The sequence below is a fragment of the Oncorhynchus tshawytscha genome, linkage group LG01, assembly GCF_018296145.1.
Source record: "Oncorhynchus tshawytscha isolate Ot180627B linkage group LG01, Otsh_v2.0, whole genome shotgun sequence".
Classification (NCBI taxonomy): Eukaryota; Metazoa; Chordata; class Actinopteri; order Salmoniformes; family Salmonidae; genus Oncorhynchus; species Oncorhynchus tshawytscha.
This window is the reverse complement of record NC_056429.1, coordinates 90,463,731-90,480,067: the sequence shown is the minus strand read 5'-3', so window position 1 is coordinate 90,480,067 and position 16,337 is coordinate 90,463,731. Positions and strand designations below refer to the sequence as shown.

The 16,337-nt window shown below is 40.4% G+C and overlaps 1 protein-coding gene across 3 annotated transcripts; it reads left to right on the top strand.

Moving 5' to 3' along the window:
• The first annotated feature begins 58 nt into the window (after positions 1-58).
• LOC112234624 (cation channel sperm-associated protein subunit epsilon) lies at positions 59-15,858 on the top strand. Of its 3 annotated transcripts, XM_024402858.2 has the most exons (22): positions 61-488; positions 677-725; positions 1,003-1,076; positions 1,238-1,301; positions 1,405-1,490; positions 1,580-1,604; positions 1,706-1,783; positions 1,879-1,979; positions 2,061-2,556; positions 2,738-3,206; positions 9,954-10,393; positions 10,577-10,635; positions 10,738-10,816; positions 10,906-10,958; positions 11,202-11,255; positions 11,335-11,368; positions 11,614-11,693; positions 11,796-11,895; positions 11,993-12,073; positions 12,200-12,357; positions 15,291-15,344; positions 15,465-15,858. In XM_024402858.2, the coding sequence occupies exons 1-22, from the start codon at positions 418-420 to the stop codon at positions 15,598-15,600; spliced, it is 2,841 nt and encodes a 946-aa protein (XP_024258626.1). In that variant the 5' UTR covers positions 61-417; the 3' UTR covers positions 15,601-15,858. The 3 variants fall into 3 exon arrangements, with proteins under 3 accessions (XP_024258628.1, XP_024258626.1, XP_024258627.1); XM_024402860.2 differs by lacking the exon at positions 12,200-12,357 and having other exon boundaries at positions 59-488; positions 15,465-15,560; XM_024402859.2 differs by lacking the exons at positions 61-488; positions 677-725 and having other exon boundaries at positions 1,009-1,128.
• The last annotated feature ends 479 nt before the right edge of the window (positions 15,859-16,337 follow it).

Sequence of the window (16,337 nt, the reverse complement as noted above, 5' to 3'; positions counted from 1 at the left end):
TAACTGGTTAAATTGGCTAGCTACTTCCAGACACAAATGAGATAACACCTCACTCTGACCATTTTACTCGCCTTAGCAGAGCTGGTTAGACTGTTTTCATGTTATCTAAAGCGTTGGAGACTGTAACTGATGCTGGCAATAATTTCATAACGTTTTTTTCCCCCGACGTTAACGTACACAGGTCACATTTGACGGGTGTTGTGTATTTGTAAATCCATCTGTGTTATTCTGTGCTCTGGCACACTCAGATGAGGGCGCTCTGAAATCGGAATAGATAGACTCAGAGTGAATTTACGAAAGCACCCATAATTAGTTTGGCTGTCTGGAACGCAGCCACAACGCACAAAAAAAGAGCGAGCCAAATTCTTTTATCCGCCTCTTTGAGCTTGCAAGTGGCTAAATATCAAGCTAGACAGGATGAGGGGGTTACCTTTTTTTCTGTCACTCCTTGTACTTCTGAAAATCGAATTAATCGTTGGAGTATGGAGGTAATTAAACTAACTACCCATTCTTCCCAAAATAAATGATCCAGCTAGATAACATGGGCGAAAGTTATTAGCAAGTTCACGTAGCCTCTTCGTATCTTTTTAGCAAGCTAACTAAGCTTACAAAAAGGGGAGTATCAAGTAGATAACAATGTGTTCATGTAAATATAATACATTCATTTATTTTATAGATACAATAATATTTTGGAGGATGAAAACTTATTTACACTACAAAATGCGGTAAGTACTCTTAACTTCTAACTATTAGCAAAGACACTAGCTAACGCTAATGCTGGCTAGCTATATAGCCAACAGGATACTAGATTGGTTCCACTAACAATTAATTAAAACAATTCAGGTGCATGGGAAGAATATGCATATGTTTGGAAGGAATATATATTTGATTATTGTTAAATATATCAAATTAGTTACACACTCTTTTCATATTATAACCCCAAGTATAAGGTTGTAATAGCTACTCAGACTTCAGTGTGTTTAAAACTAGTTTTATATTTAGGTTTTCCTCAAGTATGATGGATCTGACTTTGTTGAATGGGAGTATCCAGAGTGTTGTAATGTCAACAACAAAAGGTAAAGGAAAAATATGATGAAACAGTCACACTACATCTGCAGATGCCAAATGGTATGTAATTATTGAACAATAGTTTACAGTTCCTCATTGGTTTTAAAGGATACCTTCATTGGCTTGACTTCTATCTGGTACTATTGTTTTTATTGTGAACTCCACCTAGCTCCCCAAATGCCATCATGAAATGCACTTCTCCTGGTTTCCAAATGGTAAAGCCATTGGTGTCTGTAAGTAGCTTCTTCATTTTAACTGAATATTAACAAAAAATGTAACTGAATGTTAACAAAAAAATATTTATTTGTAATACTTTCTATTGCATGATTTGAACAGTCACCAGAGGAAGAAGAGGCACGATATCTTTTCATCAGTGATTCATTTTTCAGTTTTATCTGGTATGCTGTAGTGCCTATTGACAGGTAAAATACTATTCTCTGTATTTTTGTAGAATATGGATTCTAGCTTTTGTGTGTTTTAATAATGACCGTTTTAAATTGTTCTCCTTTAGAGGTTCAGCAGAAACAAGCTCCAAGGTAAAATGTATTTTACAACACAAAGATTTAGTAATGAATGGCAGCTTAACAGGAAGATTATTAACCTTTTCAGCAATGTAAATGGTCTGTTTTTATATCAGCAAGTGAGAATGTGGATCATTGATCCAGAGCAAGCAGACCCTGCTGAAATTAACAACACTGCACTTGTACCCTCAACGGTGAGACCAGTTCTGGCATCGTCATCTCTGTCAGAAATTCATAAAAAAGTATCTAAATTGTACCTATGATTTTCAGTTGCATTCTTGTCCCTCAGCAATCCAGATATATCACTAAGCACTTCTACAATAACGGACAGTACCCAGTGATCAAGTTAAAATCTAAGCAGACTCACTTGGGGCATTTCCAGAAAGATGGGTAAGCATACCACCCTAAGCCATATCATAAAAAACTAATTCTGACGTACAAATAATACACAATATATACCCTCTACTATAGGTACTGGGAAGCAGTCATCCCTGGTGATGAAAGATTCAACGATTTTCACATTTATGGTCAGCCAATCAGTTTCCAGCATCGCTTTGTCATAGACGGTCAGCACACATTCTACTGGCCAGAACCTGCAGAGCCCAATGGGGAGAGGGAGGTGTCTTTGCGTCTGGCCCCAGGAAGCCCTTTATCCCTGGTGTGGGGCACCTGTGAGCTCTACCGCGGCCTGCTCCTCTCCGACACAGGCACCCTCATAACCAAGAATGCTTTCCTCACCTCTGAGGAGCTGAAGGTGGACCCAGGAACTTTACCTGTCCCTCCCGAGGGATATTTCACTGTGGACCAAGCTGCTCTTCTTGAGGACGGCATCATATTTAGAATAGATGGCGCCCTCTACTGGAGGGACAACCAGGATCGTGTGCTGACAGAACATCCTCAACTTCCCACAAGTGGAGTGATGGGCCTCTATCAAAGAACGTGCTGCGCTAGTAACTACCCTGTTCAGGTAAGCATCAGCTCATCCTAAAGGGATTCAATGTGGTTAAATGTGAAAATTGAATTAAATATGAAAATCAAAGGTGTAGTCCTTCCATCTCCACATTTAATCACTTGTAAATAACATAGGTTTAGTCCAAATAAGACAAGTCATATATTGTTTCTCAGTGCATTTTCTTCTGCGTTTTCAGGATGTGGAACTGAGCTCTTTAATTGTGTGGAAAGAAAATTTGTTGCTTGTGGGTCCAAAGAAATTTAAAAACCCGGGTAGGGAGAATTTCCTAAAAATTGTGTTGAAGGTTCCTCCAAGAGTCACCTATTTAACAGCATCATTCGGTTCCCACCCGGCCTCCCTGGCCACTCTGGTGATGTACTCCGTCCCAGGCGCTATCTCACGCAACTTCCTCACCAGTTACAATGAACTGGTCCCTAGTTGGATAACCAGCACATTCATGACCAAGTTTAAGCTGAAGGACATCCCTAAAGGTCCATTTGAAATGCGCTTCCTGGAATCAGCCGATGCATCCCTGCTGCTGTGGAACAAAGAGACCATCCTCTATAGCTTTCACAATGACAACGAGTGGGGCGAGATCAGACCCTTCAACGCATCACATCTCAGTGCTGCAGCCTTTGGCAGTAAGATTCACCAAGTGACCTTGGGTAAGATCTGAATCTTTTTGGTCAATTCAAAGACCTGCTGTGATTCTATTGGACTAAGTTGTATAATTGTTTTTTTATTTAAACTACACTAAACAAAAATATAAATGCAACATGCAACAATTTCAAAGATTTGACTGAGTTTGTTCATATAAGGAAATCAGTCAATTAAAATGAATTAATCAGGCCCTAATCTATGGATTTCTCATGCCTGGGTGTACAGATATGCATCTGTTGGTCACATATGTTTTAACAAAAGGTAGGGGGGTGGATCAGAAAACCAGTCAGTATCTGGTATGACCACCATTTGCCTCATGCAGCGCAACACATCTTCGCATAGAGTTGATCAGGCTGTTGATTGTGACCTGTGGAATGTTGTCCCACTCCTCTTCAATGGCTGCGCGAAGTTGCTGGATATTTGCGGGAACTGGAACATGACACATGTGCTTCGCGAGGCTGCAGAAAGGTTTGCAGCATGGAGAAGGTCATTTTCGCTGTCTGGGTTCCCTGCCCTGTTCGACCAAAGCCCTGATTGTTACTGGGAACTCCATGCTAAAAATGCTGAATGGAGACACATTGTCAATATTATTGGATTCCTTGGTCAGTTGAATGTGAAATAATTAGCTGGAAAGTGGAAGCTAGGTGCTGGCAATTTCTTAGCTAAGCTGTCTAGCAAAGGGATTAGCTTTGTAATTAGATAGCTAGCTAACTGGCTTGACTGTTTATGATCTTCTGTTTGTACCACTGCACGGTAAAGCAACACTCCAGTTAAAAATATTGAACGCATGCGGAACACAGAACGCACTGCAGCCTAGTGCAGCATCTCCAACGCATCGTTGCGGACAGCCCCATTAACAATGATTGACCTCCGTCAGAACGTAAAGAGTTTGACATGACATGAGGCTGGAGGCGGCTTTTGGTAGAGAAATTAACATTTCATTCTCTGGCAACAGCTCTGGTGGACATTCCTGCAGAGGATTCCAATTGCACCCTGACTCAAAACGTGCGTGTGTGCATTGTGTTGTGTGACAAAACTGCACATTTTAGAGTGACCTTATATTGTCCCCAGCACAAGGTGCACCTGTGTAATGATCATGCTGTTTAATCAGCTTCTTGATATGCCACACCTGTCAGGTGGAAGGATTATCATGGCAAAGGAGAAACAGATTTTTGTACGGAAAATATTTTAGAAATAAGCTTTTTGTGCTTATGGAACATTTCTGTGATCTTTATTTCAGCTCATGAAAGATGGGACCAACACTTAACATGTTGCGTTTATATTTTTATTCAGTATAGATGGTAATTTTCCATGAAGAAAAATTGCTTTAGTATTAGTATTTTTGTGGTAGTGGAAGAACTGGTGAATGGAGGGATGAAAGGAGGTTAAGTTGGACTGATTGGTGTGATAAAGGAATATGGATGTGTCGTGTCTTTGGCTATGCCGGATTAAGTGATATGACATGCTATTCTATAAAATCCTTTCTCTGTAATTAATATTACCCGATTGCGCTAATCATGTAAATGTAATTAACTAGAAAGTCGGGCACCACAAAATAATATGTATAGAGCTGTTATCTTCCGAATAAACTCTTAAAGACCTAGTAATATTTTACATCAATAGCAGTCAATATTAATCGTCATCTTATTTCAGTCTCATCTGAAAGTAGTAAATTATTGGTTATCTTCACGAACCCTGGCTAACAAGTTGAATCAGCAATACAAAATTGGGTTTAATTATTTATTTACTAAATACCTAACTAATCACATAGAATTACATATACACAGAATGAATCATACATTGATTACAAATTGTTAGAAAGGAAAACTTCCCTAGTGGACGGAACAGATGTGACAGCTGCTTACACAAAGAACGGGGGTTGGGTTTGAGTGAAAGAGCGGGAAGACTGAAGAACAAAGGGAGAAGTGATGTCTCTATCGGGCCGTAGGCAGCTACTCTATCGTAAATACAGAATCTTATGCATTCTAAATTACCGCCCATTTGGAAAAGGAAAATGCAATGAATATTTACTCTGAGCTGCGCTTCGGTATGTTGGTCGTAGATGGAAGGCCGTGTTGCCCAACAGAGTCCTTTGTCCTTTGAAGAGTGTCTCTGGTGGTGAATTGGATACGTTGTAGTGTCGTCGTTGTGCGGTAGACGGGATACTCTGTCTGTCCTCTCCTAGCCCACGTTTACAGCGGCCACTGCTAACTCAACGGTTAGGAGGTATCACTTCTGTAGCGAATAAGAGTTCAAAGTTTATACCATTCACAACCAAAGCTCACGCTGAAGTTGGCTTCGTTCTGTAGTTATTATCTGAATCCTTCTTTTTATTTTAATTTTAAATTTACCCCCTTTTCTCCCCAATTCCGTGGTATACAATTGTTAGTAGTTACTATCTTGTCTCATCGCTACAACGCCCTTACAGGCTCGGGAGAGACGAAGGTCGAAAGCCATGTGTCCTCCGAAACACAACCCAACCAAGCCGCACTGCTTCTTAACACAGCGCGCATCCAACCCGGAAGCCAGCCGCACCAATGTGTCGGAGGAAACGCAGTGCACCTGGCGACCTGTTTAGCGTGCACTGCGCCCGGCCCGCCACAGGAGTCGCTGGTGGGCGATGAGGCAAGGATATCCCTACCGGTCGAACCCTCTCTAACCCGGACGACGCTAGGCCAATTGTGCGTCGCCCCATGGACCTCCCGGTCGCGGCCGGCTGCGACAGAGCCTGGGCGCGAACCCGGAGTCTCTGGTGGCCCAGCTAGCACTGCAAATTATCTGAATCCTTCTGACATCGGATCGTCATCCTAATGTACCCGGAACAGGAGGTTACATTTTCGTCAAGGGCTTATATAGTAGTTATTGGTAGTAGTTATGGCTGTTTCCATTTCAGATTTGAACATCAGAGAAGTAGACCAAGGTGTCATACATACCCTCTAATTTTATGTCTACGGTGTGTTGTCAGGAAAAGTGAAGGTCACTGATTTGAGTCAAAAGTCACTGTTTACTCATTGTGTCATGCTTAGAATATGCTCCCCCATTGTTATCACTTGAAAGTTCTGGAAAGTTCCATGGTAGTTAATTCAACAGTAATGAACGACTCCAGGGCAGGCGGTGGTTCCTGGTGGAGAGCCAGACGCGATCACCATGATGGAACATGGGAGGCTATCTGCGGTGGCGTTCCGCCTGTTCCTTCTGGCAACATTCCAAACCTCTGTGCCCCGACTCTGGGATTTTTTTGGAGTCGAGTCCCCACTACTATTCAACACTAAAATAGTTGATGTGGTTACTAAAACAGCAGTACCTCTTGATTGGTAGTAGATATTTCTGCTCATATTTCCAGATTTGAATAGCACAGAAGTAAACAAAGATGTCGTACCCTTTAACTTTTTGTCTAACTAGTTGAGAAAGTGATCAAAACGGCAGTTGTTTGAAAACAATTAGACAAAGTTGTTGATGCGGTCACTAAAACAGTTGTATCGTTAGCTCTGTACAATATATTTCTGTTCCGATTCCAGATTTGATTAGCAGAGAAGTAGACCAAGTAGTTTAGTTAAAAGTTGTGAGGAAAAGTTGTTGATGCGGTTACAATTGTTTTTATATCTTTTGTCATGTAGAAGATAATTCTGTTCCCGATTCCAAATTTGAATAGCAGAGAAGTAGACCAAGATGTCATACCCTCTAGGTTTTTGTCTAGCTTGTTGGGAAAGTGGTCAAAGTAGCTGATTTGTGTAAAAAGTCACATTGTTTACAGTGAATGTTGGAAGTCATGATGTCACAATGGGGAGCTTTAGAATGTTGAAAAAATCTTTTTACAGTGAATGAAGATTGTAAAATATTTAAAAAAGATATCAAAACATTAAATGAAAGCACTATTCCAGACCATTTTACAAGTTTTGAAGTTTGAACAGTGTTTTTAGCTTAAACTGTGTAAGATGTCACATATATGCCGGGTGTCAGGAAGCAGGTGCAGAAGGTGAGTTTAATAATGAAGAATGCAGATAAACAAAAAATGAGAAGTGTACGGAATGTGAATGTGATCAAGGTGATGATGAAGTCCAGGTTTGCGTAATGATGGGGAGCAGGTGTGCGTAATGATGGTTGCCAGGACCGGTGGTTCGTAGCCCGGCGACGCCGAGTGCTGGAGAGGGTGAGCGGAAGTAGGCTTGACATAAGATGAGTAGCGTGCAGAATGATAATAATAACTATATGGTAATTGTACATATGGTAGTACAATTGCTGGAACTTGCATTACTTATTTAAAAATATTTTTGTAGAAATGGTAGAAGTTTTACTTTACTATTTAATTAAAGCAAAGCAGTTTTAAACTATGTTAAGTTTTGAAAAACGTTATAGTAGTGGTAGTGTCTGCAGTAGTAAAGGTGGGGACTAGATATAGTTGGAAAAAGTAGGTAGATGAAAAGTTAGGATAGCCTGAACATATGTAAGTTGGTTTGGTGTCTCTTGCTTGAATGGTTCAAGAGTTAGGGAAAGGGGATACCTAGTCAGTTGTACAATTGAATGCCTTCAACTAAAATGTCTCTTCCGCATTTAACACAACCCTTCTGAATCAGAGAGGTGCGGGGGGCTGCCTTAAATCGACATACACGTCCCCGCGCCCGAGGAACAGCGGGTTAACTGCCTTGCTCAGGGACAACAGATTTTTTTACCTTGTCAGCTCAGGGAGCCCAAAGCTCTAACCACTAGGCTACCTAATGTTGGTGTTATTTAATGCAAATGTACAGTGCATTCGGAAAGTATTCAGACCCCTTGACTTTTTCCACATTTTGTTACGTTACATACAGCCTTATTCTAAAATGGATTAAATTGTTTTTCCCTCCTCGGTCTACACACAATAGCCCATAATGACAAAGCAAAAACAGCAAATAAAAATAATAACTGAAATATCACATTAACATAAGTATTCAGACCATTTACTCAGTTCTTTGTTGAAGCACCTTTGCCAGCGATTACAGCCTTGAGTCTTCTTGGGTATGACGCTACAAGCTTGGCACACCTGTATTTGGAGAGTTTGCACAGATACTTTCAGATTTCTCCAGAGATGTTCTATTGTGTTCAAGTCCAGGCTCTGGCTGGGTCACTCAAGGACATTCAGAGACATGTCCCAAAGCCAATCCTGCATTGTCTTGGCTGTGTGCTTAGGGTTGTTGTCCTGTTGGAAGGTGAACCTTCGCCCCAATCTGAAGTCCTGAGCGCTCTGAAGCAGGTTTTCATCAAGGATCTCTCTGTACATGCTGCCACCACCATGTTTCACTGTAGGGATGGTGCCAAGTTTTTTCCAGACGTGAAGCACGACAATCAGGCCAAAGAGTTCAATCTTGGTTTCGTCAGAGTCCTTTAGGTGGCTTTTGGCAAACATCAAGCTGGCTGTCGTGTGCCTTTTTTCTGAGGAGTGGTTTCCCGACTGCCCACTCTACCATAAAGGCTTGATTGGTGGAGTGCTGCAGAGATGGTTGTCCTTCTGGAATGTTCTCCCATCTCCACAGAAGAACTCTGAAGCTGTCAGAATGACAATCGGGTTCTTAGTCACTTCCCTGACCAAGACCCTTCTCCCCTGATTGCTCAGTTTGGCCGGGCGGCAAGCTGTAGGAGGAGTCTTTGTGGTTCCAAACGTCTTCCATTTAAGATTGAAGGAGGCCGCGGTGTGGTCTCGCATTGTCATTATGGGGTAGATTGATAAGGAAACAACATTAATTTAATAAATGTTATAATACGGCCATAACGGAACAAAAAAAATGAAAAGGTCAAGGGGTTTGAATTTCCAAATGCACTGTATATAGTTACAGTTGATAAAAGTTGTAAAGATTTTGAAGTTAGGATAACCTGAACCTGTGAAAGTTGGCTTGGTGTCCCTAGCTTGAACGGTTCAAGAATTACTGTTGACTTCTTGTTTACAAATGTATGCACATTTTATTTAGTTATAGTTTATAAATGTCTTAAAGAATTTGATAGCCTGAATGTTTTAAAGTTGGTCTTGTAGCTTAATTGGCCAATGAGCAGGACCATTTTGAATTGCTACCTCTGTATTCCTATGGTTCTCATTCAAACCCATCTTAATTTATGCACATTTAATGGTTATAGTTCAAAAATGATATATACTGTAGTATCAAAAGTCTTTTGACAACAAGCAATCTAAGTAGGGTCAGTCTAAACATCTCACCGTTGATTTGGAGTTAATAGCTTAAGCGGAGAAAGTGAAAGAGGAGATGGGTCTCAATTGTTTTTCATTTGTAACATTCTAGTCTATTGAACTGCATTGCAATTGAATGCATTGGTATCCATTGCAATGGCTCGATTTGTGCTGCTCAATGATGCGATACGAGAGTGCTCTTAGCTGATGTTAGCTACAGTACATGCTTTTCGACACTGAACTCTTGACAAACAGCTGTAACCTTTTTATCTACCTTTGTGTGAGTATCCATAGCAAGAGTTCTGTTTGAGCTGCCCAATGAGTACGGTTACATGTACACAATAATGAGATTATTGTGGATAGTCAGATTTATAAGAAGAACGATTTCCCTAATAATCGTGTTTGCATGGACACATCTGAAATCAGGCTACCTAATGCCACTAACACAACGTCTACATGGAACCCAAAAAACAGTTCTACTTGAAACCAAAAGGGTTCTCCTATGGGGAGAACCCGTTTACGTTCCAGATAGCACCTTTTTTTTCTAAAAGTGTAGTTGTACATTTTATTGGTGTGCATCTTCTTTTACTTTCTGCCTCAGATCACTCCTGGAATATGCTGGTGAAGATGGAGAACAATATCCTGTTCTACTGTAAAGTGGGCATGCACGAGGTGGTGCGCTTGCACAAGTGGATGGAGCCGGACAGTCGCATGGTCCTCTACCTCAACCAGAAAGAGCAGATCAACATGCTCACCCTGACACCTGAGGGGCTGCACGTCCAGAAGTACCCCATGATGATGGAGACTAAGAGCGCCATGAAGGGCAGCTACCATGACTGTCCCTTCATCTCCTTTGAGCACAGTATGAACACCATTTCCTATAACATGGATAAGGGAGACCAGATGGTTCTGTGGGCTCAGATAGTCTACCCAGAGGGAAAAGGTGTGCACGTGAAGTTCCTCAGCAACAATGCGGACCTGCTTTATATTGAGCAGAAGTCTCACTTTGAGGGTGTGAACAGTGTGGACACAGTGAACACGGTGAGGCTGTTACTGTATTGATTATGTCATATACAGTGCTGCTCTTTACAGATTTCCTTTCAACAGATTTGTAGCATGTTTTGTTCTGCTGAACTTTGCTAATGCTCAGTGAAATGGATACATGATGCGTTACCATGTCTACATTTCTAAAGACTTATTTGATGCTTTTATTTGATTTTTCAGACATTTATAATCAGCCAGAAAGTGGATTACAGTGATGCAACGAGTTACACACATTTGACGTCAGTCCTTTTTGTTTGTCAATTTGTGATTGATGTTCATTCAAAGGCTTAATTTATCAGTTTTGGGAATATATTCACATAAACTGTTAATTTACCTCACAGAAAAAAAACAAGTGGCATTGTTACCCTGGAACTAGTACCCAACCAGATTGGCAACACTTGTAATTTGCCAATGAGTCGGGTAACAATTTTTCAAACATATTCAACAGTTACTGCATCTATATTTTACTGTAGCACATTGTTATTTACCAACTCTCATATTGTTGACAGATATCTCATTTTAATGTTGGCTGCCCACCAAATAGACATATCCGTGTTGCTAGGTAAGTGGAAACTATTCTGTATGATTTATATTCTCTAGACAGAGTTAGTGTGACGGTGGACTGATCTAGTCTTTAACTGATAAACGTTCATGCTTTTACCCAAAGTGACTTACAGTCATGCATGCATTTTACATATTGGTGATCCCGGGAATCAAAGCCACTATTCTGGCGTCACAAACACCATGCTCTACCCACTGAGCTACAAAGGACCACATTGTAGTGATGCCTTCTTGTTATTTCCAGGCCTTGGGGAATGCCTTGCGAGATGTACAGCCTCACCAACTACACCATTTTAGGGTAATCAAGAATGTTGAGGGACTGTATTGTCTCCTATTAGTATCAGTTCTCTGCATTCAAACATTCTCTTTCATCTTAGGTCTGTACTCAGAGATCCACAACAAGACGATATAGTAAGTAATTTAGTTTTCAGTTTTCAGAAATACACCGTAATAAATGTTCCTGTTTGCTAGTATAGATATGTACTGTAACTACTATAGCTAGTATTGCACCTGAGGCTAGAAATGGATATAGTTTGAGTATTAAAATGTGGACATTTTAGTGTTGTAGTTAAATGTGATGTTTAAAGTAAGTTATGTCATTTTTTATAAAAGTTCAATTGCCTTCATCATTGATTATGCATTTATTATTGTTATAGGTTGTGCATTACGACTGGGAGAAATTTGGATGTCTACTCAAAACGCACTATAAAAATCCATTTCTCCCAAGCATTGACCTGTAAGTCAAAAAAAGAAAATGATACATTAACAGGAATGACTAAAACTATCAGAGGAATTCTTATTGGTTCACATATTTCTATGTGTGATTACATTTTTTCAGGTATGATGGAGACAACTATGTTAGAAACGTCGATGCCAACTTCATAGTATGGGACAGATTTGGTCGGAAGGACTATTCTTTTAATGCAACCATGCGTCAGGTACAGTTTATACTCCTCTATCAAATAAGTGAACTTGGAGTGTGTTTGGGGTGGGTTTGAATTTTCCTTACCGGTATGCTCACTGGGGCTCCTTCAGGTTGCCTGTCTCCGTGAATCTCAGACCTGGATCTCCATGCTGACTGGGGGGAAAAGCCTGGAGGAGGCCTGGGGTCCGGAGGTACAGAGCTGTACTGTACTTATATACTGTAGTTCTCATGATCTGTATACATTTCTACCTGAATCCCAGAATGCCACAATGCCAGAAACGTTGTTCTATAAAGGTATATTCTTCTCCCCGTTCCAGAGCTACAGGACTTGTTTTAAGGTCAGCCCTGGCAAGTTGGGGAACCTGGACCAGCCTTATGAAATAATGAACAGAAGCTCCAAAAACTTTCTGACATTTTCCCAGGTGGACAGTGCTACCTATGTGTTTAATGTCAAGATACTGGACCCCAATTACAGGTGAATGACCACTGTCCAGGGTTGGGGTCAATTCCAATTTCATTTGAAATTCCAATTCAATTTGTGAATTCACTCATCAAGTGGAGAATTTATGTTGAATTAAATTCAAAATGTCAACAACCTTCAAGGTATGGAATTGGAATTAGACTGTTTGGACTGTTTGAATTAGTATTATAAAAACATTTAATCTATTGAATTGGAATTTGATATTTGTACATTTCCCAGTCAATGGAATTAATGGACTTAGTTTTAAAAGTTGACTGCAGGATTTTAAAAATATATAATTTCAAATTGCATTTACCGGTATATAATTCCAGTATAGCTAGGCTGAATGGTGGCATGATCAGCCTGAAACCCTGAGGGGAATTGAATTATAATTTGTGCAATTGTTGGGGGATAATGTTGAATTGGGAATAGAGTTGTGGGAATTTACCTGACATTGGAATTGAGAGGAATTTAATGATCTCTGAATTCAAAGACTGACCTGGAATTTGAATTTAATTCAATTGAATTTACAAGGAGAGAGAATTGAATTTGTGGAATGCATCCCAACCCTGCCACTGTCCTGTGGTTTCATTGGGACCCCCCAGTGGTTGCAGAACAAATAACTTACTCCATCCGCTTTGAACCGAAACAAACGCACACAAATCTAATTTTATTGGTCACACGCTCCAAATACAACTGGTGTAGACTTTACAGTATAATTCTTACTTATGAGCCCATTCCCAACAATGCAGAGTTAAAAAGTAAGACAAATATTTGCTTAATAAAGAAGGAAATAGTTACACCATAACAAGGCTATATACAAGGAGTACCAGGACTGAGTCAATGTGCAGGGGTACAAGGTAATTGAGGTAATACAGTATGTACACGTGTGTAGGGGTAAAAGTGACTAGGCCATCAGAATATACACGCAACATCCAGCAATTTCAAAGATTTTACTGAGTTACAGTTCAAGGAAATCAGTCAATTTAAATAAATTCATTATGCCTGAAACTATGGATTTCACATGACTGGGAATAGATATGCATCTGTTGGTCACAGAGACCTTAAAAAAAATTAGGGACGTGGATCAGAAAACCTTAGTATCTGGTGTGAACACATCTCCATCTAGAGTTGTCCAGGCTGTTGATTTGTGTCCTTTGTAATGTTGTCCCACTCCTCATCAATGTCTGTGCGAAGTTGCTGGATATTTTCGGGAAATGGAACACGGTGTCATACACAACGATCCAGAGCATCCCAAACATGCTCAATGGGTGACATGTTTGGCTAGTATGCAGGCCATGGAAGAACTGGGACATTTTCAGCTTATGGTAGAGAAATTAACATTCAATTCTGGCAACAGCTCTGGTGGACATTGCTGCAGTCAGCATGCCAATTGCACGTTCCCTCATCTTGACAACTGTGGCAATGTGTTGTGTGACAAAACTGTACATTTTAGAGTGGCCTTTTATTGTCCCCAGCACAAGGTGCACCTGTGTAATGATCATGTTTAATCAGCTTCTTGATATTCCCCACCTGTCAGGTGGATGGATTATCTTGGCAAAGTAGAAATTCTCACTAACGGATGTAAACAACTATGTTTGAGAGAAGTAAGCTTTTTGTGAGTATGGAACATTTCTGGGCTATTTTATTTCAGCTCGTGAAACAACACTTTACATGTTGTGTTTATTTTAGTTCAATGTAGAATAAACTGAGTAGCAGCAGCGTGTGTGAAAGTGTCTTATGTGAGTGTGGCGTCAATAAGCATGTGTGTGTTGGGAGTGTCAGTGTAGTATGTGAGTGTGTGGGTAGAGTCGAGTGACTGCATCAAGACAGTGCAAAATAATTAAGATAAATAATAAAGGGGGTCAGTGTAAATTGTCTGGGTAGCTATTTGATTAACTGTTCAGCGGTCTTACAGATTGGGGGTAGAAGCTGCTCAGGTGCGTTTTGGTCCCAGACTTGGCGCATCTGTACCGCTTGCCATGTGGTAGCAGAGAGAACAGTCTATTTTTAGGACCTTCCTCTTACACCACCTGGTATAGAGGTCCTGCATGGCAGGGAGTTCGACCCTAGGGAGGTACTGGGGCATACGCAGTACCCTCTGTAGCGCAATGCGTTTGGATGCCAAGCAGTTGCCATACCAAGCGTTGATGCAGCCAAAAAAGATGCTCTCAATGGTGCAGCTATAGAACTTTTTGAGGATCTCAGGGCCCATGACAAATCTTTTCAGCCTCCTGAGAGGGAAGAGATGTTGACGTGCCATCTTAACAACTGTTGGTGAGTTTGGACTATGATAGATAATAGTGATGTGGACACTGAGGAACTTGAAGCTCTCGACCCGCTCCACTATAGCCCCGTCAATGTAAATGGGGGCGTGTTTGGCCCTCAGTTTTCTGTAGTCCACAATCATTTCTTTGTCTTGCCCACGTTGAGGGAGAGGTTGTCCTGGCACCACACTGCCAGGTCTCTGACATCCTCCCTATAGGCTGCCTCATCATCATTGGTGATCAGGCTTACCACCGTTGTGTTGTCGGCAAACTTAATGATGGTGTTGGAATCTTAGATATGTTTTTGGTTGTTGAATCAATTAGATTAATCACATTTCAAGCTTCTCTTTCAAATTAACTTTATATCAGAATGTTTTGGCAAGTAAGCTGGCTAAGTCATTGATCCTGCTTTGTAGTATACACCTCAGAAATTTATTTAGGTGACATTGTTGAGTGGACTTGTGTGACTTACATGTGTCCATGCCTAGAAAGTCATTGGTCCCTGCTGATAATTTATTGTAGTAACAGGTGGCGGTCACAAGGTGGCAGCTGTCAAACACATTTTAACCTCATGTCTGTCGGTGCTTTTCAGCAGGTCCTGTTAATGTATTTTTCTATACCAAAGATTAAAATAAAATGGAACACTGTCTTCAACCAGCTTCATCTATTTTCTCTTCTCAGCTTCTGTGACCTTCATGCTGTGTTTGCAGTCCAGACCTATGGCATTACAATTCCGTAAGTTATGGGGCAGAGAAAATGGCTATGATAAATAACCTGACATATTGCTTTTCAGCATTGCTTAAATGTTCTAGGTCAATTGCGCACCAACTATCTTTGCATTCTTTTTCATTACAGGAAGTATCAGCATCTAACTACATATGTGGCCATTGTTTTTACCCTTTTCTCACTCTGTATACTGGGCTACAGTTACTGTCGATATGTGACTATTTTCAGGAATCTGCTGGCAACCAAAAGGCATAAATATGAATAGGTAATTCAAATACTTTCACTAAAAGTGGTTTTAGTTAAATATTACTGTTTGTAATTTTATGTTTAATGTCAGTTATGCATTTGAGTCATGTATTTTATAGATTGTTATGGTCTCCAACATGTCTCTGCAGTTAATGGAATTGAAATAAGATGTTTAAGAACCAATCCCAAAAGTAATGTTTAACTTTGAACTTTTTGTCTTGATTTCTTGGTGCTTTTTCAAAAATGGTATAATAAACCAAGGAGAATATAAACCAAAGCTGGGTAGTTATGTCTAACCTTCAGTTGTCATTCATTACAATTTTGCTAGATTAGATGGATTATTTAAAGCAATAGCTATTTGATGCAGTTCCTAGGCTGTCATTGAAAATAAGAATTTGTTCTTAAAACCAGTTATGCATTAGGGGGCGCTATTAAAAAATTTGGATGAAAAAATATCTTGTTTAAAACAGGAACGTTTGTCACGAAAAGATGCTCGACTATGCATATAATTGACAGCTTTGGAAAGGAAACACTCTGACGTTTCCAAAACTGAAAAGATTGTCTGTGAGTGCCACAGAACTGATGTTACAGGCGAAACCCAGATAAAAATCCAACCAGGAAGTGCCGCATTTTTTGAAACCGCCTCATTTCAATGACTCCTTATGGCTGTGAATGAGCTACGAATGAGCTTACGTTTTCCACGTATTCCAAGGTGTCTTTTTAGGCATTTCCATTGAAGAATGGCCGTAAGGGACC